The sequence below is a fragment of the Salvelinus namaycush genome, chromosome 13 (genome assembly GCF_016432855.1).
Source record: "Salvelinus namaycush isolate Seneca chromosome 13, SaNama_1.0, whole genome shotgun sequence".
Lineage (NCBI taxonomy): Eukaryota > Metazoa > Chordata > Actinopteri > Salmoniformes > Salmonidae > Salvelinus > Salvelinus namaycush.
The window spans coordinates 38,435,269-38,458,621 of NC_052319.1; the positions used below are offsets into that span (position 1 = coordinate 38,435,269).

The 23,353-nt window shown below is 42.5% G+C and overlaps 1 protein-coding gene across 5 annotated transcripts in view; it reads right to left on the reverse strand.

The window, feature by feature from the left end:
* LOC120058519 (peripheral plasma membrane protein CASK-like) overlaps positions 1 to 23,353 on the reverse strand; it is a 229,900-nt gene that overhangs the window by 65,609 nt on the left and 140,938 nt on the right. For 3 of the 5 annotated variants that reach the window (XM_039007237.1, XM_039007234.1, XM_039007235.1), the window contains 4 exons: positions 8,689 to 8,791; positions 691 to 869; positions 427 to 549; positions 7 to 90 (listed from right to left, as the gene is read on the reverse strand). In XM_039007237.1, coding sequence (XP_038863165.1) covers positions 7 to 90; positions 427 to 549; positions 691 to 869; positions 8,689 to 8,791 — 489 coding nt within the window. The remainder of the gene's footprint in view (positions 1 to 6; positions 91 to 426; positions 550 to 690; positions 870 to 8,688; positions 8,792 to 23,353) is intronic. The other 2 variants (XM_039007238.1, XM_039007236.1) reach the window with 1 other exon arrangement.

Consider the following 23,353-nt stretch of genomic DNA (forward strand, 5'->3'; position numbering starts at 1 on the left):
GGGGACCTTGAGCTTCCTCCTGGCGTTGAACTTCCTCAGCTGTTCCACCGTCTCTAGCAGGTGGATCTTATAGGCATAACGGTCTCTCTCCTGATCAACACACACACACACACACACACACACACACACACACACACACACACACACACACACACACACACACACACACACACACACACACACACACACACACACACACACACACACACACACACACACACACACACACACACACACACACACACACTCTCACTTTACTAGCCTTTCACTAGCCCAAGAAGTCATTATGTGTGTGTGTGTTTTGTGTGTGTCTACATTGATCCAGGGGTGGTTGAAGAAAGTGTGTTTTTGTGTGTGTGTGTGTGTGTGTGTGTGTGTATATATATAGATATATATATGTGTGTGTGTGTGTGTATGTGTGTGTACCTTGAGCCAGGGGTGGTTGAGTGCCTCGTAGACAGTGATTCTCTCTGCAGGGTCGAGCATGAGCATCCGTCTCACCAGGTCCTTAGCACTCTCTGAGATATGTCCCCAATGCCTGGGGTTCAGCTGGAGACACACACACACACAGACAGACAGACACAGACAGACAAAGAGAGAGAAAGAAGCACACACGGATGCTTTCAGGATAAGGCTACTAATACCATACTGTAGGTACACTGAGTTATTGGCGTTTTGTAAATCAACTACTACCTTGTATTTTCCCCTGCAGATGGCTTCGAACAGGCGTTCCTTGGTACCGTAGAACGGCAGGCAGCCAGACAGCAGGATGAACAGGATGACTCCACAGCCCCACACATCTACAGGCTTACCATACGGTTCCCTCTTCACCACCTCTGGGGCCATGAAATGGGGCGTGCCTACACGACCTGGGAGGGGAGAGAGAGAAATACAATATGTATCTATGCATGGATGGATGTTTGTTGGTCTGTATGTATTTTTATTTTATTTATTTAACCTTTATTTAACTAGGCAAGTCAGTTAAGAACAAATTCCTATTTACAACGACGGCCTACCCCAGCCAAACCCCTAACCCGGACGATGCTGGGCCAATTGTGCGCCGCCCTATGGGACTCCCAATCACGGCCGGTTGGGATACATACCGGAATTGAACCAGTGTCTGTAGTGACACCTCTAGCACTGAGATGCAGTGCCTTAGACAGCTGCGCCACTCAGGAGATACTGTCACACCCTGGCCTTTGTTATATTGATTTTCTTTATTAGTTTAGTTAGGTCAGGGTGTGACATGGGGTATGTTTGTGTGTTTTGTCTAGTTTAGGGTGTGTGTATTGTTTAGGGGGTTTTGTAGTATGTATGGGGTTGTGTTCAGTGTAGGTGTGTAGGAAAGTCTATGGTTGCCTGGTTTGGTTCTCAATCAGAGACAGCTGTTTATTGTTGTCTCTGATTGGGAGCCATATTTAAGGCAGCCATAGGCTTTAGGTGTTTGTGGGTAATTGTCTATGTTTAACGTTTGTAACTTGTGTATGCACTAACGTTTGTAGCTTCACGGTCGTTTGTTGTTTTGTTTTGATTAAGTATTCGTGTTACGTCTTCGTCATCTATTAAAAGATGTACTTTTCACACGCTGCGTTTTGGTCCTCTCTTCCACGTCAAGACGATCGTGACAGATACATACATGTATGTATGTAAGTATGTATGTATGTACTGTACCAGTCAAAAATTTGGTTACACCTACTCATTCACAGGTTTTTCTTAATTTTTATATATTTTCTACATTGTCGAATAATAGTGAAGACAAATACAAATATATTTTACTTTTGAGATGCTTCAAAGTAGCCACCCTTTGCCTTGATGACAGCTTTGCACACTCTTGGCATTCTCTCAACCAGCTTCATGAGGTAGTCAACTGGAATGCATTTCAATTAACAGGTGTGCCTTGTTAATTTGTGGAATTTCTTTCCTTCTTCATGCGTTTGAGCCAATCAGTTGTGTTGTGACAAGGTAGGGGTGGTATACAGAAGATAGCCCTATTCGGTAAAAGACCAAGTCCATATTATGGCAAGAACACCTCAAATAAACAAAGAGAAACAACAGTCCATTAATACTTTAAGACATGAAGGTCAGTCAAAAGGCAGTCGCAAAAACCATCAAGCGCTACGATGAAACTGGCTCTCAGGAAAGGAAGACCCAGATTTACCTATGCTGCAGAGGATAAGTTCATTAGTTACCAGCTCAGAAATTACAGCCCAAATAAATGCTTCTCAGAGTTCAAGTAAAAGACACCTCTCAACATCAACTGTTCAGAGGAGACTATGTGAATCAGGCCTTCATTGTCAAATTGCTACAAAGAAACCACTACTAAAGGACACCAATAAGAAGAAGAGACTTGCTTGCACCAAGAAACACGAGCAATGGACATTAGACCGGTGGAAATCTGTCCTTTGGACTGATGAGTCCAAATGTGAGATTTTTGGTTCCAACCGCCATGTCTTTGTGAGACGCAGAGTAGGTGAACGGATGATCTCCGCATGTGTGGTTGTCACCGTAAAGCATGGAGGAGGAGGTGTGATGGTGTGGGGATGCTTTGCTGGTGAGACTGTCAGTGATTTATTTAGAATTCAAGGCACCCTTAATCAGCATGGCTACCACAGTATTCTGTAGCGATATGCCATCCCATCTGGTTTGCGCTTAGTGGGACTATCATTTGTTTTTCAACAGGACAATGACTCACCACACCTCCAGGCTGTGTAAGGGCTATTTGACCAAGAAGGAGAGTGATGGAGTGCTGCATCAGATGACCTGGCCTCCACAATCACCCGACCTCAACCCAATTGAGATGGTTTGGGATGAGTTGGACCGCAGAGTGAAGGAAAAGCAGCCAACAAGTTCTCAGCATATGTGGGAACTCCTTCAAGACTATTGGAAAAGCATTCCAGGTGGAGCTGGTTGTGAGAATGCCAAGAGTGTGCAAAGCTTGAAGAATCTAAAATATACATTTTGATTTGTTAAATACTTTATTTGGTTACTACATGATTCCATATGTGTTATTTCATAGTTTTGATGTCTTCACTATTATTCTACAATTTAGAAAATAGTAAAAAAGAAAAATCTTTGAATGAATAGGTGTTCTAAATCTTTTGACTGGTCGTGTATGTATGTATGTTGTTATGTACTGTATGTATGTATGTATGTATGTATGTATGTATGTATGTATGTTGTTATGTACTGTATGTACAGTGGGGCAAAAAAGTATTTAGTCAGTCACCAATTGTGCAAGTTCTCCCACTTAAAAAGATGAGAGAGGCCTGTAATTTTCATCATAGGTACACTTCAACTATGACAGACAAATTAGAAAATTAGAAAATCACATTGTAGGATTTTTAATGAATTTATTTGCAAATTATGGTGGAAAATAAGTATTTGGTCACCTACAAACAAGCAAGATTTCTGGCTCTCACAGACCTGTAACTTCTTCTTTAAGAGGCTCCTCTGTCCTCCACTCGTTACCTGTATTAATGGCACCTGTTTGAACTTGTTATCAGTGTACCTATGATGAAAATTACAGGCCTCTCTCATCTTTTTAAGTGGGAGAACTTGCACAATTGGTGGCTGACTAAATACTTTTTTGCCCCACTGTATGTATGTATGTATGTTGTTATGTACTGTATGTATGTATGTATGTATGTATGTATGTATGTATGTATGTATGTATGTATGTATGTATGTATGTTGTTATGTACTGTATGTATGTATGTATGTATGTATGTATGTATGTATGTATGTATGTATGTATGTATGTATGTATGTATGTATGTATGTATGTTTGTATGTATGTATGTATGTATGTATGTATGTTTGTTGTTATGTACTGTATGTATGTATGTATGTATGTATGTATGTATGTATGTATGTATGTTTGTTGTTATGTACTGTATGTATGTATGTATGTTTGTTGTTATGTACTGTATGCTGTATGTATGTATGTATGTATGTATGTATGTTTGTTGTTATGTACTGTATGTATGTATGTATGTATGTATGTATGTATGTTGTTATGTACTGTATGTATGTATGTTGTTATGTACTGTATGTATGTATGTATGTATGTATGTATGTATGTATGTATGTATGTATGTATGTATGTATGTATGTATGTATGTTTGTATGTATGTATGTATGTATGTATGTATGTATGTATGTATGTATGTATGTATGTATGTTTGTTGTTATGTACTGTATGTATGTATGTATGTATGTATGTATGTATGTATGTATGTATGTATGTATGTATGTTTGTTGTTATGTACTGTATGTATGTATGTATGTTTGTTGTTATGTACTGTATGTATGTATGTATGTATGTATGTATGTATGTTTGTTGTTATGTACTGTATGTATGTATGTATGTATGTATGTATGTATGTATGTATGTATGTATGTATGTATGTATGTATGTATGTATGTATGTATGTATAAATGTATGTATGTATGTTGTTATGTACTGTCACGTGTGCTCCCTCTCCGGCCTCTAGGTCACCAGGCTGCTTGTTATGGCGCACACCTGTCACCATCGTTACGCTCACCTGGACTCTTTCAATTCCCTGATTACCTTCCCTATATATGTCACTCCCTTTGGTTCCTTCCCCAGGCATCATTGTTTCTGTTTCTGTGTCATGTCTCTGTGCTGTTAGTGGTTTCTTGTTTTGTATTATGTTACGTTTATTTATTAAAACACTCACTCCCTGAACTTGCTTCCCAACTCTCAGCGCACATCGTTCCATGTACTGTATGTATGGATGTTTGTTGTTATGTATGTTTGTTGTTATGTACTGTATGTATTTTTGTATTCATTTGTATATGTTTTATTGTCACATACACCGGATAGGTGCAGAATTCCTCACAATCAAATGCTGACCACATTATCTACCAAGAGAATTCACTTCGATCATAATCACAGCCGTGTATATCCCCCCCCCCCAAGCAGACACATCGACGGCCCTCAAATAACTTAATTTGACTCTATGTAAACTGGAAACCACATATCCTGAGGCTGCATTTATTGTAGCTGGGGATTTTAACAAGGCTAATCTGAAAACAAGGCTCCCTAAATTTTATCAGCATATCGATTGCGCGACCCGGGCTGGCAAAACCCTGGATCATTGTTATTCTAACTTCCGCGACGCATATAAGGCCCTCCCCCACCCTCCTTTCGGAAAAGCTGACCACGACTCCATTTTGTTGCTCCCAGCCTATAGACAGAAACTAAAACAGGAAGCACCCGTGCGCAGGTCTGTTCAACGCTGGTCCGACCAATCGGATTCCACGCTTCAAGATTGCTTCGATCACATGGACTGGGATATGTTGCGCATAGCGTCGAACAACAACATTGATGAATACGCTGATTCGGTGAGCGAGTTTAATAGCAAGTGCATCGGTGATGTTGTAACCCACAGCGTCTGTTAAAACATTCCCCAACCAGAAACCGTGGATTGATGGCAGCATTCGCGCAAACTGAAAGCGCAAACCACTGCTTTAATCAGGGCAAGGTGACCAGAAACATGACCGAATACAAACAGTGTAGCTATTCCCTCCGCAAGGCAATCAAACAAGCTAAGCGTCAGTATAGAGACAAAGTAGAGTCGCAATTCAACGGCTCAGACACGAGATGTATGTGGCAGGGTCTACAGTCAATCTAGGACTACAAAAGAAAAACCAGCCCCGTCGCGGACCACGATGTCTTGCTCCCAGACAAACTAAACAGCTTCTTTGCTCGCTTTGAGGACAATACAGTGCCACTGACACGGCCCGCTACCAAAACCTGCAGACTCTCCTTCACTGCAGCCAACGTGAGTAAAACATTTAAACGTGTTAACCCTCGCAAGGCTGCAGGCCCAGACGGCATCCCCAGCCTCAGAGCATGCGCAGACCAGCTGGCTGGTGTGTTTACGTACATATTCAATCAATCCTTATCCCAGTCTGCTGTTCCCACATGCTTCAAGAGGGACACCATTGTTCCTGTTCCCAAGAAAGCTAAGGTAACTGAGCTAAACGACTACCGCCCCGTAGCACTCACTTCCGTCATCATGAAGTGCTTTGAGAGACTAGTCAAGGACCATATCACCTCCACCCTACCTGACACCCTAGACCCACTCCAATTTGCTTACCGCCCCAATAGGTCCACAGATGACGCAATCGCAATCACACTGCACACTGCCCTAACCCGTCTGGACAAGAGGAATACCTATGTAAGAATGCTGTTCATCGACTACAGCTCAGCATTTAACACCCTAGTACCCTCCAAATTCGTCATTAAGCTCGAGACCCTGGGTCTCGACCCCGCCCTGTGCAACTGGGTCCTGGACTTCCTGACGGGCCACCCCCAGGTGGTGAGGGTAGGTAACAACATCTCCACCCTGCTGATCCTAAACACTGGGGCCCCACAAGGGTGCGTTCTCAGCCCTCTCCTGTACTCCCTGTTCACCCATGACTGCGTGGCCATGCACGCCTCCAACTCAATCATCAAGTTTGCAGACGTGGTAGGCTTGATTACCAACAACGACGAGACGGCCTACAGGGAGGAGGTGAGGGCCCTCGGAGTGTGGTGTCAGGAAAATAACCTCACACTCAATGTCAACAAAACAAAGGAGATGATCGTGGACTTCAGGAAACAGCAGAGGGAGCAGCCCCCTATCCACATCGACGGGACAGTAGTGAAGAGGGTGGAAAGTTGAAAGGGTCCACCCATACAGACAGCGTTGTGAAGAAGGCGCAGCAGCGCCTCTTCAACCTCGGGAGGCTGAAGAAATTTGGCTTGTCACCAAAAACACTCACAAACTTTTACAGATGCACAATCGAGAGCATCCTGTCGGGCTGTATCACCGCCTGGTACGGCAACTTCTCCGCTCATAACCGTAAGGCTCTCCAGAGGGTAGTGAGGTCTGCACAACGCATCATCGGGGGCGAACTCCCTGCCCTCCAGGACACCTACAGCACCCGATGTCACAGGAAGGCCATAAAGATCATCAAGGACAACAACCACCCGAGCCACTGCCTGTTCACCCCTCTATCATTCAGAAGGTGAGGTCAGTAAAGGTGCATCAAAGCAGGGACCGAGAGACTGAAAAACAGCTTCTATCTCAAGGCCATCAGACTGTTAAACAGCCATCACTAACATTGAGTGGCTGCTGCCAACATACTGACTCAACTCTAGCCACTTTAACAATGTAAAACTTTATGAAAAAAATGTATCACTAGCCACTTTTAACAATGCCACTTTGTATAATGTTTACATACCCTACATTACTCATTTCATATGTATATACTGTACTCTATACCATCTACTGCATCTTGCCTATGCCGTTCGGTCATCACTCATTCATATATTTTTATGTACATATTCTTATTCATTCCTTTACACTTGTGTGTATAAGGTAGTTGTTGTGAAATTGTTAGGTTAGATTACTTGTTAGATATTACTGCATGGTCGGAACTAGAAGCACAAGCATTTCGCTACACTCGCATTAACATCTGCATGTGACAAATACATTTTTATTTTATTTTATTTTGAAATGTATTGTTTTACAGGGTCAGCCATAGTGGTACGACGCCTCTGGAGCAAATTAGAGTTAAGTGCTTTGCTCAAGGACACATCGGGTATTCAAACCAGTGACCTTTCAGTTACTGGCTCAACACTCTCACATTCAAGTTAAAACACATAGGGAACTGTTTCAGATGAACAACAGAGTCGTGGTTAGTAAGAGGAAGTTGGATTGTTGGGTCACCTAGTCAAACCATTGTCTGAAGAAAGCTTATATATGTCATTGATATGAGTAATGCATTACAGGGATGAAGATACATTTCTAGTTCTTCCTGGGTCAGTGTGAATGGATAGCACTGTGGAGCACAGTGTGTATGTTTATCTTGGCTGCTGTTAAAACACTCATTTAAAGGTGATGTTAACTTAACAATTCATTCATACAGCTGGTACATGTGGCAAAGACATTGAAGAGATAGTTCACCCCAAAGATTGTCCGATTAGATGGTGCCAATATTTCCCATTTATTTGGTTCTATTATTAATGAACCCATGACGGCCCAGATTCTCTCTGTCCTATGTCTGAAATGTTTGTACAAACAGCAGAAAAAATATGAAAAGTACAAGTTTGCAAGTACAGATTACGTTGATAAAAGTTGTAGCATTCCTGTTTTGAGATAGCAGAGTGAGAATTGAGAAGCTATGTTACATACTAGCATAACAACTGGCCATGCATTCTAAATTGTATACTAGTGTGGATATTGGAACATACAGGTGTGAGATCTTGAGCCAGTTTGCAACAGCAGGAAAATAGTCCTGCACCAAGAGGAAATGTAAATTATTATGTGGATTGTAATTAATGGACATTTTTGTAGGGGTTGGTACATTGCTTGTAAGGGAAAATCAAGTCTGAAATTTCAAGGTGGAAATTACAAACGTAAGCCTTTTTAAACCTCAAATACACTACAAGTTTTACATTTCCGGCATTGCACAAAAGTTATCTTCCATCAGGGTAATCAAAGTAAGATCCTACATCTGTAAACACGACATAGCCTCTTCTACAATATCCACACTAGCATACCATTTAGAAGACAAGGCGCCAGTACATTCTTCTTCATTCCATGTGGTATGCTAGTGTGGATCTTGGACAGAGCCTGACAGCCAGACATTTCCAGCATGCATGGCGTTGCTTACCTCCAGCCACCAGTCCTGACTCTCCCAGTTGGATGGCCACGCCAAACCCTCCCAGCTTCACTGGAGCACTGTTTTCTTTAGATGCCAGGAGGACACAGTGGGGCTGGATGATGGGGGGGGGGGCGAGAGAGCGAGAGAGAGAACATGTATAATTTATTTTATAGAATACAGTAGTTAGTATAATATACAGTGCTTTCGGAAAGTATTCAGACCCCTTCCCTTTTTCCACATTTTGTTACTTTACAGCCTTATTCTAAAATTGATGAAATAAAATAAAAATCCTCATCAATCTACGCACAATACCACATAATGATAAAGCAAAAACAGGTTTTTAGAAATGTTTGCAAATGTATTACATAAGTATTCAGACCCTTTGCTATTAGACTCAAAATTGCATTCAGGTGCATCCTGTTTCCATTGATCATCCTTGAGGTGTTTCTACAACTTGATTGGAGTCCACCTGTGGTAAATTCAATTGATAAGACATGATTTTGAAAGGCACACACCTGTCTATAAGGTCCCACAGTTGACAATGCATGTCTGAGCAAAAACCAAGCTATGAGGTCGAAGGAATTGTCCGTAGAGCTCGGAGACAGGATTGTGTCGAGACACAGATCTGGGGAAGGGTACCTACCAAAAAATGTCTGCAGCATTGAAGGTCCCCAAGAACACAGTGGCCTCCATCAATCTTAAATGGAAGAAGTTTCGAACCACCAAGACTCCTAGAGCTGGCCGCCCGGCCAAACTGAGCAATCGGGGGAGACCAAGAACCAGATGTTCACTCTGACAGAGTTCCTCTGTGGAGATGGGAGAACCTTCCAGAAGGACAACCATCTCTGCAGCACTCCACCAATCAGGCCTTTACGGTTGAGTGGCCAGACGGAAGCCACTCCTCAGTAAAAGGCACATGAAAGCCTGCTTGGAGTTTGCCAAAAGGCACGTAAAGGACTCTAAGACCATGAGAAACAAGATTCTTTAGTCTGATGAAACCAAGATTGAACTCTTTGGCCTGAACGCCAAGCATCACGTCTGGAGGAAACCTGGCACCATCCCAACGGTGAAGAATGGTGGTGGCAGCATCATGCTGTGGGGATGTTTTTCAGCGGCAGGGACTGGGAGACTAGTTAGGATCAAGGGAAAGATGAACGGAGCAAAGTACAAATAGATCCTTGATGAAAACCTGCTCCAGAGCACTCAGGACCTCAGACATGGGGCGAAAGGTTCACCTTCCAACAGGACAACAACTCTAAGCACACAGCCAAGACAATGCAGGAGTGGCTTCAGGACAAGATTCTGAATGTCTTTGAATGGCCCAGCCAGAGCCCGGACTTGAACACGATCGAACATCTCTGGAGAGACCTGAAAATAGCTGTGCAGTTGACAGTTGACAGGGACAGCAGTCCCCTGACAGAGCTTGAGAGGATCTGCAGAGAATAATGGGAGAAATTCCCCAAATACAGGTGTGCCAAGCTTGTAGCGTCATACCCAAGAAGACTCAAGGCTGTAATCGCTGCCAAAGGTGCATTAACAAAGCACTGACTAAAGGGTCTGCATACTTATGCATACTTATGTAAATGTGATTTTTCTGTTTCAATTTTTTTACATTTGCATACATTTCAAAAAAATAAATTGCATTGTCATTATGGGGTATTGTGTGTAGATTGATGAGGAAAAAAAACAATTGAATCATTCTTAGAATAATGCTGTAACGTTACAAAATGTGGAAAAAGTCAAGGGGTCTGAATACTTTATGAATGCACTGTATAACCTAACATTTGTATCACAACTACAGTTGCATAAATAACTCTAAATTAAGCATATAGGAGGACCTGATTCTTTGTTAACCGCTTAACACAGAATAGCCGCATGTGCGCATTTTGGGAAAATATCCTTTCTATTTTACTCAGCTATGTTCAGTTGTATTCGTCATACTGTAAAATAAAATAATGCCACAGAATTCTAAGCAAATATTGTCTGCTAAATTAACTAGAGTAGCCCACAGCCATATGGCATAGTCCGATCAGGGCCTAACATAAGGACAACTCAGAATATGTTATTCTGTTCCTGAGAAATAGGCTACATCAAATCAAACTTTATTTGTCACATGCGTCGAACATAACAAGTGTAGTCCTTACAGTGAAATACTTACTTACAAGCCCTTAACCAACAATGCAGTTCAAGAAAGAGTTAAGAAAATATTTACCGAATAAACAAAAGTAAAAAATAATAAAAAGTAACACAATAAAATAACAATAACGAGGCTATATACAGGGGGGAACCGGTACCGAGTCAATGTGCGGGGGTACAGATTTGTTGAAGTAATTTGTACATGTAGGTAGGGGTAAAGTGACTACGCATAGATAATAAAAAGCGAGTAGCAACAGTGTAAAAACAAATGGGGGGGTGTCAATAGACTGGGTGGCCATTTGATTAATTGTTCAGCAGTCTTATGGCTTGGGGGTAGAAGCTGTTAAGGAGCCTTTTGGTCCTAGACTTGGCGCTCCGGTACCGCTTGCCGTGTGTTAGCAGAGAGAACAGTCTATGACTTGGGTAACTGGAGTCTATGACAATTTTTTGGTCTTTCCTCTGACATATTCTTCATATCATGTTTCTTTAGACCTGTCTAAAATAACGATTGTGTAGGCTATATTAAATTGATTTTTTTTACTTTTTAAAATGTAGAAGTTCTAAAGGTCCACATCAGTGGCTTGTAAGCTACGTGTGGTAGCTAGGAGATGCAAAATGTGTTTATGTTCATTAACGGTCAATTAGCGTAAGTCCGCTACAGCCCTAGCCATTAGCCCTAGACCGCCACAGCCCTAGCCATTAGCCCTAGACCACTACAGCCCTAGTCATTAGCCCTAGACCGCCACAGCCCTAGTCATTAGCCCTAGACCACTACAGCCCTAGCCATTAGCCCTATACCGCCACAGCCCTAGCCATTAGCCCTAGACCACTACAGCCCTAGCCATTAGCCCTAGACCACTACAGCCCTAGTCATTAGCCCTAGACCGCCACAGCCCTAGTCATTAGCCCTAGACCACTACAGCCCTAGCCATTAGCCCTATACCGCCACAGCCCTAGCCATTAGCCCTAGACCACTACAGCCCTAGCCATTAGCCCTAGACCACTACAGCCCTAGCCATTAGCCCTAGACCGCCACAGCCCTAGCCATTAGCCCTAGACCACTACAGCCCTAGCCATTAGCCCTAGACCGCCACAGCCCTAGCCATTAGCCCTAGACCGCCACAGCCCTAGCCATTAGCCCTAGACCACTACAGCCCTAGCCATTAGCCCTAGACCGCCACAGCCATTAAAACATCATTAAAGAAACCTATACATCGAAGACAGTGCTGCTTTCACTACCAGCTGTTTGAAGACTCGCTCCAATGAAGCACCCACACATACGTTTCAATCTGTTAACAAGAGTTGCACATGACAGTCTTGTAATATTCTCAAACTCATGTCTCATTTTCAACACAGACACAAAGTAACTTTTGTCTCTATTTAGTATTCCATTTTTTTGTTTTTCTCAAAATGGTGGGTTGGACCAAGGGTTAGGTTACGGCTAGTTCTCCTGGGTGGTAGATTAAAACTGGGCTGATGCTTGAACCATAGTGGCTACTAAAACATTGTTTCGATAACCTAGAAGGTCTCAATGAAATTAGAAAGGCTGTAGGTGGGACACAGCACAAAAACGATCTGCAATCGCGGTTATATATAACTAATATGCATACTTCAGGTATGCTGTATAATTAGTGTATATTGGCGGTCTGTGCTGTTGGTGGTTGCTCTAGCATGTGTAATCAACAGTGGGCTGGGACCTACGCATCTCCCCCTCATCAGATTCTGCACTTGAACGTTTCACAGCTTTCGAGACTAGAGCACAGCTGAAGGCTGTTAATAGCTAGAGGCAAAGCAGAGGAGAGGAAAGAGAGAGTGGGAGAACAGCAGATACTGTGGGTTCTAAAGAAGAGAACCTAAAGAACTGGAACCTTCGACTACAGCCATCTATTTGGAACAGCTCCAATTTTCTAAAAAAGAGGGAGAAAAATCTAGAGCAAAACAGACTGGATTAAGAAAATAAAAGACAGACTGGATTAAGAAAATAAAAGACAGACTGGATTAAGAAAATAAAAGACAGACTGGATTAAGAAAATAAAAGACAGACTGGATTAAGAAAATAAAAGACAGACTGGATTAAGAAAATAAAGTTGAATTATTAATCTCTGAGAGAGAGAAAGAGATATTTTGCCACAAAGCACATTCACAAAGAGAGAAGAGAAACAACATTTCAAATGGACACAATTCACACGGTCAGTACTGTGTGTATTGAATGAAAAGCTGTTGCCAGATTTAAAGGGTAAGGCAAAATCATCTTCTTTACGTGCTGTGAGAGATTGTGTTGTGAATTATTGTGTTGCCATTCTTATTTCAAACCAAACCCATTGTTTCTTTGATTACGTAAATTCCAAATGACATTCTCACAGTGTAAAGAGCAAGTTCTTTCCTTTTACTGGATAGAGCCCAAAGTAATGGAACTACACTGCTACAAAATACCAACCACAATATTTTCCAACCATTTCAAGGTTTAACTGGCGGGTCTCTGAAGTATTTTGCAAGGGGATAAAGTTTTGTTGAATTAAAGACATACTCCGTATTTTTTAAACCTCCCGCTTTGGGCTGGATGTGTCAATGTGTAGTTGATACATGCATAATCTATGAGCAGAATTACTGTTTTACCTCAATTAGCCACTTGAGAATTCAAGTAAAAATCTATGTTATTCCCCTCGTCCCCTCGTCCACCCCTTGTTTTCTTATAGGCCCGGTAGTGTAGTCAGTAGTGGTCAGTCAGCTGGGCAGTGTGTGCTCAGTGCCCGAGTGATGTATAATGAATGATTAGTGGATTAGGTGCTGATCTGGACCTAAATCGCCCAGTTTGGCCTCATGCCATCAAAACAGACCAGCACTAATGAGAGCAAAGAACTTTCCCAAGAGATCTATCTGGAAGAACCAAGAAACACATTCACTTAATCCTAAATCGAGTTACAACAACACACAACTGCTTCCCACTCGCCTAGCCAAAAACCCCAGTCAGGCTGACTTTTGTTTGATTTAAGGAGGTAGACAATGTTTCTGGCTGAAATTGTATTTTTCTTCACTTTGTCCTGCAGGACTGAGAACTGAAGAGTGAAACCGACATCATGATGAACATCTTCCCCATCTTCCAACGTCACTGCCTTTCCCCTTTCCAACTCCTCCCACCCACTCGTCACCACGGAGAAAACCTTCACGACCCTCTTGCCCATGATCCCTGACCCCAGGGAACACTGTCACCTTGACGACAGCTCCCTCCGGATCCCTCTAGCTGTCCTTTACTCAGTCCTCTTCGTCTTGGGCCTGACCGGCAACATCCTGGCTCTCTGGGTCTTTCTATATGTCCACTCCAAAAATAACTCTGTCAGAGTGTTCCTCATCAACGTAGCTTTAGCCGACCTGCTACTGGTCATCTGTCTCCCATTCAGAGTCCTCTACCACAGTAAAGGGAACCACTGGGACATGGGCCCCACCCTCTGTAAGGTAGTGGGGAACCTCTTCTATATGAACATGTACATCAGTATCACCTTATTAGGGTTGATCAGTGTGGATCGCTATCTGAAGAGCCAGCGTCACGCCGGGGGCCAGTACCGCCTCAAGGCCACCAGATGGAGCTCTGCCATCTGTGGGACGATCTGGGCCCTGGCCCTTGCCTCCGTCATACCCATGATTCTCCTCTCAGAGGGCAACGAGGAGTCTGATCAAGTGGGTTTAATTTTTCATGTTTAAAAAATATAATCCTTATTTTTCAAGTTGAACTTTGTTGATATTCTTTATTTCAGTAGGTCCCAGATTTTGAACAATTACACGAATAATTATTTTATTTTCGACGAATCCCCCAGGTGTTTCCAGTATAAACAGCGTTAGCGTGCGAAGGGGAAGGCCTACTTCAACCTCTTCCTGGTTGCCACGTTCTGGCTCGTGTTCGTCTGCCTTGTGGTGTCTTATGGGAAAATCGGCCTCAAGCTGCTGAGGTTGTCGAGAGAGAAACCGGACTTCCCCAACGCACCCCGCTACACCCGCACCGCCAGGAAGTCGTTCTTCGTCCTCTTCCTGTTTACCGTCTGCTTCGTCCCTTATCACATGGTCCTTATCACAAAGCCAATGAAGTGGTGTTGCTACTCTCCGCCCTCAACAGTTACTTGGACCCTGTGATGTACTTCCTGTTATCGGCATCTGTGAGGAAAGAGACCCTCCGATTGATCAATAACGTGTGCCAACTGAGAGACCCGGAGTCCAGTGTGGATAGAGGGAGGAGCCTCGGGGAGCAGCCAACTATTAGTTTCATCAGTAATCCGAGGAGTAAAATAACTGTCCAGCCCTGCCTTTAAGTGACAGAATTGTTTTTAGAGATTAAAAGGTTGGGAAACTATATTAACATAAATGTTCATACTATTGGTGTATAGTAAATACTGCAACATTGGTCCACAGTGAAAACCAAAGCATCGATTTGTCATAAATACTTAATTCTTTTTTTTAATTTTAATTTTTTTACAGTAAATGGATTTACAATAAAGAAAGACTTGTTACATCAGAGAATGAGAATAGTTGACTACAACAAGTAGTACAACAAGTCATATACAGTCAATGAACTAAGTAGACCAGACAAAGCTACTATCGCATTGGTGCCTATGGGAGAGCCAACCCTTAAGAAGACCGGAACTGTGACAATTTTTTCCAATGTTTTTTAGTCATCTTTATAATCCACCATCTTTGGGAGCACCACCCCAAGTTGGTGGCAGGCGGATTGATTAAAGAGAAAACAATACCTTAAAATGATATGTCATTCTTGTGCAATTTATATATATAGTCTACATGAAGGTTTTTCTTTCATTTTTTTAAGCCATCATCAACTAGATTCAGCCACGGGAATATTTTTATTTTTTTCTTGACAGGAGGGTCGGTGGGCCGGAACATATTTAACAATCATTTGTAGACTGCAAATTGAATGCTTGGGAATACTTGGGAAAATATTTCCAAAATTAAAATCAACTGGAGACGATTTCCTGGTGTCTTTACAGTCTTTTCTGCAAAAAATGAAAATACATTTTTTTTTTACTTGGGGTGTCAAATAAAACCACCAGAGGGGTCAAATTCGGGAAAACCCTGTTTTAGGCTATCTGGCATTAGTGCGTAAGACTACATTTTAGGGCATAACTGTACACGTGTGCCAAATAGCCTTCACGCCAATCGCAAAATACTTTTGGGAGCGATGCACGGCAGCAAAAACGTCTGAGTTTACTTCAATAAGAGAAAAGCTGCGAAATGGAGAGTTGAAAATAAAGAGAAGAGAGGGCCGGAAAAGTAATGTTTGGGAAAGATTTGGTGAAGTGGTAAAAGAGAATGATAGCAGTGCCGCCATGTTATGGTGATGATTGTAAGGCGCTATATGAATTCGACAGTCACCAAATGGGGACATCAAATAGGCTCGTGGCATGTCAAGGGAACTGTAGCCTACTGTTCAGATGGGTTCAATTGAAACTGAAATCTGGCCACTGACTGTAGGTCTATAACCTCTCACATAGCCATAATATTATATATATACAGAACCAGTCAAAAGTTTGGACACACTTACTCATTTAAGGGTTTGTCTTTTTCTTTATTTACATTTTTTAACTGTGAAATAACACATATGGAATCATGTAGTAACCAAAGAAGTGTTAAAGAAATCAAAATAGATTTTAGCCACCCTTTGCTTTGATGACAGCTTTGCACACTCTTGGCATTCTCTCAACCAGCTTAATGAGGTAGTCACATGGAATGCATTTCAATTAACAGGTGTGCCTTGTTAAAAGTTAATTTGTGGAATTTCTTTCCTTCTTAATGCATTTGAGCCAATCAGTTGTGTTGTGACAAGGTAGGGGTGGTAAACAGAAGATAGCCCTATTTGGTAAAAGACCAAGTCCATATTATGGCAAGAACAGCTCAAATAAGCAAAGAGAAACGACAGTCCATCATTAATTTAAGACATGAAGGTCAGCTAATACGGTACATTTCCAGAACTTTGAACGTTTTTTCAAGTGCAGTCGCAAAAACCATCAAGCGCTATGGTGAAACTGGCTCTCATGAGGACCACCACAGGAAAGGAAGACCCAGAGTTACCGCTACTGTAGAGAATAAGTTCATTAGAGTTAACGGCATCTCAGACTGCAGCCCAAATAAATGCTTCACAGAGTTCAAGTAACAGACACATCTCAACATCAACTGTTCAGAGGAGACTGCATGAATCAGGCCTTCATGGTTGAATTGCTGAAAGGAAACCACTACTAAAGGACACCAATGAGAAGAAGAGACTTGCTTGGGCCAAGAAACACAAGCAATGGACATTAGACCGGTCGAAATCTGTCCTTTGGTCTGATGAGTCCAAATTTGAGATTTTTGGTTCCAACCGCCGTGTCTTTGTGACAAAGAGTAGGTGAACAGATGATCTCCGCATGTGTGGTTCCCACCGTGAAGCACGGAGGAGGAGGTGTGATGGTGTGGGGGTGCTTTGCTGGTGACACAGTCTGTGATTTATTTACAATTCAAGGCACACTTAACCACCATGGCTACCACAGTATTCTGTAGCGATACGCCAATCCATCTGGTTTGCGCTTCGTGGAACTATCATTTGTTTTCAATAGGACAATGACTCAACACATCTCCAGGCTGTGTAAGGGCTTTTTGACCGAGAAGGAGAGGGATGGAGTGCTGCATCAGATGACTTGGCCTCCACAATCAGCTGACCTCAACCCAATTGAGAGGGTTTGGGATGAGTTGGCCCGCAGAGTGAAGGAACAGCAGCCAACAAGCAGCCAACAACTCCTGGAGAATTTCGCATTTGATATACACCAAATGTAGCCTAATTTGTAATGTGGACTTGGGAACTGGAGTGGAGAAATATAATTTATTTCTTTCAGCATCTTGAAAGAACAGATGTGCAGTTAGATATCATCTGTTGAGGTGCTTTCTTTATCAACATCATAAAAGCTGATAGCATTTCAACCACATAAAATATGCATACAAGCCGAAATGAAATCATATCAGAAACATGTCGGGATGTTTTCACAGCTTTCAATTTCCTTACAACCGGCCAAAATGATGTCATTTGAAAATTTTGTACAGAAAATCTTTCCCATTTTTTTTGTTTGTTATTGCTTTCTGACTGTACACTGTACTGCATGATTGTAGCTAACTGGTTTACTAATGCGTTAGTTTTAGTAGCTACGCTGACTATGACGTGACAACGATGTAGGCTGTGTGTAGCAGTTATAGCGGTCATGATATGAAGGTTTGGCTTGGACAGCTGAAGTCCACAAGCGAAAGGAAAAGGAGGAGAGCACATAGATAGTTGCGAGAATAAATTATATGGTATATACAACGAGCAGGGTGATAATACTGTTTTTATATGGCTGCTATGAAAGTGAACTGGGTTTGTGTGTGATCAAGGGTGTATTCTTTCCGCCGATTCTGTTGAAAAACATTTCTTAAACGGAAGCAAATGGAGATAAAAATTCCAGAATTTGTCCAATAGAAATTCAAATTTTGCAACAGTTGGACAATTTGTAACTTTATTTAACTAGGCAAGTCAGTTAAGAACAAATGATTATTTACAATGACTGTCTACTGGAGAACAGTGAGTTAACTGCCTTGTTCAGGGGCAGAACAACAGATTTGATCCAGCAACCTTTTGGTTGCTAGCCCAACACTCTAACCACTAGGCTACCTGCCGCCCCAAACATGTGTCAGAAGTGGGATGACGATTATTCCCTAGATCAGCTAGATGTAGGCAAGAGTGTGCAAGGTGGTATTGAATGTGTCACTGTCTGTCACCTTGATTCCTCAAAATTCTCGACGTTGTAGCAACCTCATGATGGATATCGGGAAAATTTGAGTACCATGTAGTAGCCTAAACCTATCGCTGTTACATTGAACTGGGTGAATGGAATATGAATGACAGTCATCCAATATGCTGTAATAGAAATAAGGCTCATACATTTTTTAAAATATTTCCCCATCTTAGACGGCACCGACCGCCACTGAGCTACATGTACAGTATCTATAGACAGGTTGACTAGCAAATAGCCTACCAAATTATAAGCAGAAACATAAATCCTGCACCCCATGCCTCAAAATCTTTCCGCCATCTCTGACTGTAGCCTACAGCACATTTTCTATATTAGTGGGTTAGGGTCGGCTGTGGGCCTCAGATTTTCACTTTATCACATAGAGTCGGGCGGTTGAGGATGGGTTATTTGCAATTGCTCTTGGGTGCGGGTGAAAAAACAGCTGACCCGCGCACCACTACTAGCCAGAATTGGCAATATATAGACCCTGAAACTGAATTAGTGTAATAACTTAACAAATATTCAATGTCAATAGGTTTGTTTAGTGTCTCTTGCACAATGGTAGACCTGGTTAATGTGAGTTTTGCTGAATAGTCAGAAGTGTAGACCTGGTTTATCAGAGAATTGAGACATAGCCACAGGTGTAAACCTGGTTCCTATGGGTATTTGGGCTGAGATACTGTATGCAGGTGTAGATCTGGCTTGGGACTCAGTCAAAGGTGTAGACCTGAGGGGTATCCTACAAAGCAAGCTAGATCTATTCAGGGTTAGCTTCAGTTAGCGTCACATTCCAGCACAGGCTTCATCCGTACTACGACAGTGGATACTGCTCATCCAACTGCCACTAACTCTAGCAGGCTTGTAACTGTCTAGTCAAACGCCAAACTCTTCATTGAGGCAATGGGGTGGAGTCAGTGCCACATTTTAATTTGTGCTGAAATCAAAATGAAAGGTTATCTTGCATATTGAACAGGCTACGGTGTGAATTATGCTTTTATTTGATTACTTATCGGTAATGCCAACTTTGGTGTTCTTATCAATCCACACCAATATCGATCAAATCATTTTAGTAAGTCATACAAAAGTGGTACTGTGCGTGAAGTTTAAAATGCATTCTGTCATTACTAAATGTTTAAGGACATCAATCAACCGAGCCACGGCCCGTTCACCCCGCTATCATCCAGAAGGCGAGGTCAGTTCAGGTGCATCAAAGGGGGGTTGCTGCCCTATATACTTTAGAGGCTATACACATAGAATTTCTACATTTTCAGAGTATCATCAGGTAGCCTGATTTCAGATGTGTCCATGTAAACAGGATTATTAGGGAAATCGTTCTTCTTGCAAAGCATGTAAACGTTTTAATCAAACTATTATATTAATCTGACTATCCACAATAATCGCATTATTGTGTGCATGTAACCACACTCACTGTACAGTGTGTTCTCATCGGTCACAATTGCTCCCCCATCCTCTCCCCATCTTCCTCCTCCTCCCCTCACATTCCTCCTCACTTTCTCTCTCTCCTCTTCCAGACAGTGTTGGCTATACCATGACCTCTTTTACACACACGTCAAGCCCTGGCTCTACCTGCTCTGTTGCTCCTGGGTTTCCTAGGCAACGGCCTGACCATGCGTAACTGCTGGAGGTCGGGGCGGACACCAACCATCATCCTGACCCTTAACATGGTGACCACTGACCTCTTGCTGTGCACCAGCTTCCTGTTCCAGGGGATGTATTACCTGAGGGGTCAGATCTGGTCCGGAGAGGACAGGGAGTGTCAGGTCACCACGCTAACCATGATAACAGTCTTCTATGTCAACCACTACTGTAACATAATGTTGCTTCTCTGGACCAGTGTGACCACAAAACGGCTTCAAACGTAAAACTGACCGGTTGATTTAGAATTTTTTCAACTAATCAATTATTAAATTAACCATTCAATTTTGCTCTCAAATATTTCTCTGCTTATAGGTACAGCCTCACCCTGCCCTCCTTACGCCCCTCACCAGGCCCAGAAGCTGTTGGGTACTCTGTCTCGTCACCCGGGTAACCGTGGCAACGGTGGTGAGTGCCAGTGTGGTACTTCAGATCAGAGGAGGAAAAGGGGGAGCAAGACGAGACGGCTGCTTTGACCTGGTGGAGAATCACCACAGAGAAGGGTTCCATAACCAGCACTGCCTTGGAGTGGGGCTGTTTTTCCTGATTCTAACCTTTATTATGGTCAGCTACGGGGGGACTAATTCTGCATCTGAAGAGGGTCAGGGGGCCTGGCACAACCACACACACTAGTGAAGGAGGGGTAATGGAGGGGACGGGGTTGAGTGTGGGGGTGGAAGAGGGGTGTGGGGTGAGTTTAGGGGAGAGGGAGGACACGGGGGAGAACAAATGGGGTGTAAACCTGGGGGGGTGTTCAGGAGCAGGAGAGAGGCAGGGGGCGTGGCGTCGTAGTCTGAGGGTACGTAGGAAGATCTTAGCTGTGGTTGTGTTTGTGGCGTGCTTCTTGCCATACCATGTCCAGCGTGCAGTGACCATACTCTCACCACACGGGGGCGAATGTGAGAAGGGGAGAACAAGATGAAAGGTGAATAACGCAACCATAACCATAGCAGCGCTGAGCTGTGTTTTACATCCCTGCCCTGCTGCCGAGGACGACAGTAAGACGCACAGACAGACAGACAGACAGACAGACAGACAGACAGACAGACAGACAGACAGACAGACAGACAGACAGACAGACAGACAGACAGACAGACAGACAGACAGACAGACAGACAGACAGACAGACAGACAGACAGACAGACAGACAGACAGACAGACAGACAGACAGACAGACAGACACAGACAGCCGCTCCTGTGGGCAACTGTAAGAGGCTGTGGACCACAACTTCTCCCTCTGCTCTCTCAGTACTGCCTCTCCCTGTCACATCACACAAACCCCATTTGAATGTAACCCTGATCATCTATCAATAAATCTATTTTAAACTCAACAACAATAGACGTGAGTGTTTCTCAGCAGATGTCGTTGGGTGAGCATTCAGCCTGTGAGACGACATGTTTCCCTTTAGTCTTCCTGTGATCACATCTCACCAGGACATCTGAAAATAACTCACATCGTGAACGAACCCACATCGCATGTATGCAAACATAGACACACACACACACACATACACTCTCTTGCGTTCTGTTCTCTTTCTCACACACTTCCCCTACTAAAAGCTGAGAGGACAAACAGGATATTTGATGCTCCACATACACCTTTCATACCAACATACAATTAACTACCTCATAAACAGACATCATTGATCTCTGTACTGTAAGTATTAATATTTGTGAAAACATAGATTTCTTTAAAAAACAACTGTTAGTGTGAAAATGGCTGTGGGTTTAACAGAAAGCAGGAAATGGCTTTTTGAGAAAATGGTCACAGCATTTTTGGTTAGTTAAGAGTTTTACTGAGGTTGAACACTTTGTTGCTGTTTTAAGTTTAACAAAAGAAAGGACAAACAATCATGAACACTTCAAATTATAGTGCTTTTGGTCATTTATAATATGTACAACAGTTGATTTATACGTTTTGATACTGCTGACATGATACGAGGACCATTGCTGAATTAGTATACAGTAATTACAGAAAACATTTATGAAAACACACAATGTGAATAGATTTACAAATGAAACAAATAAGCATGTTATGGTTTTGTTTGGTTTCTTGGTGACCAGAACAACACAATACCATTGTTGTCAATATTCCATCAGTAGGAAATAGGAACTGTTCGGACGGGAACTTGCTTCAATGTAAATAATGTCTACTGACTGCTCATCCGTAATGCGCTCTTTACTAACAGCTATTATCTTAGTGATACACGAACTGGTACCTTGTTTATAGTCATATTTCTTATCTAGCTCCTATGCTACATTTGTATGTAATTGCACAAAGTTGACACTTGCTAGATTTACATTCAGTTACTGTATTGCATTTCCATGTTCAGTGTCTGATTACAACACGGGGGCATTACCACACGGGGAGGGCGTAGATTGAAAGATGAACTGAGTTCCGTCATCGTCGTGGTAAATATGAAAGTTAGATTCCAATCGCCATATATAGTCCAAAGAAGAAAAAGCCTGGAAGGAGGAGAGATGACGAGAAACGATTGGGTTGACCGTTTTGTGTGTGGATTAATTGTCGGAGTAGAGAACCTTGTGCATTTCAGGTAAAATAACAACTCAACGTTTATATCACAGAACAAATTAGCTGCAAGCTAGCTAGCTAAATTGCCATAAATGTTTAACGCTTTTCGACCTGTCCCCAAATGAATATAATTGGTCCAGAGTTTGTTTTGATATTTTAACCTGCGTGTCGTGATCGCGTTTGGTGTGAGAGGACAAAATTAATTTGTGCATGATAGCACACGTGCGCGGCCGGTATGGGTACGGTGTTAGAGTTTGTAAAAAAATTGTATACGACACTTTAAATGCCCAAATGTCATACTCGTTTCGGCTTCTCATGTAGTATGAATTAATTGTCGGGAATTTTTTCGGGAATTTCACACCCAAAATGCATTCAAACTGGATAAAAGGAGGTCTTCGAGATTTGATTAAAAAAAACGAATGGAAGACGGCAAAGAGGACGAGCAAAGAGTCCTGCAAATGTAAGTCATTTTTTGTTGTTGTCCTTAAAATGATCACAACTATTTAAACGCATATCTTTGAAAACTGATCGTTATTTGCAGCCTGCCGTGCCT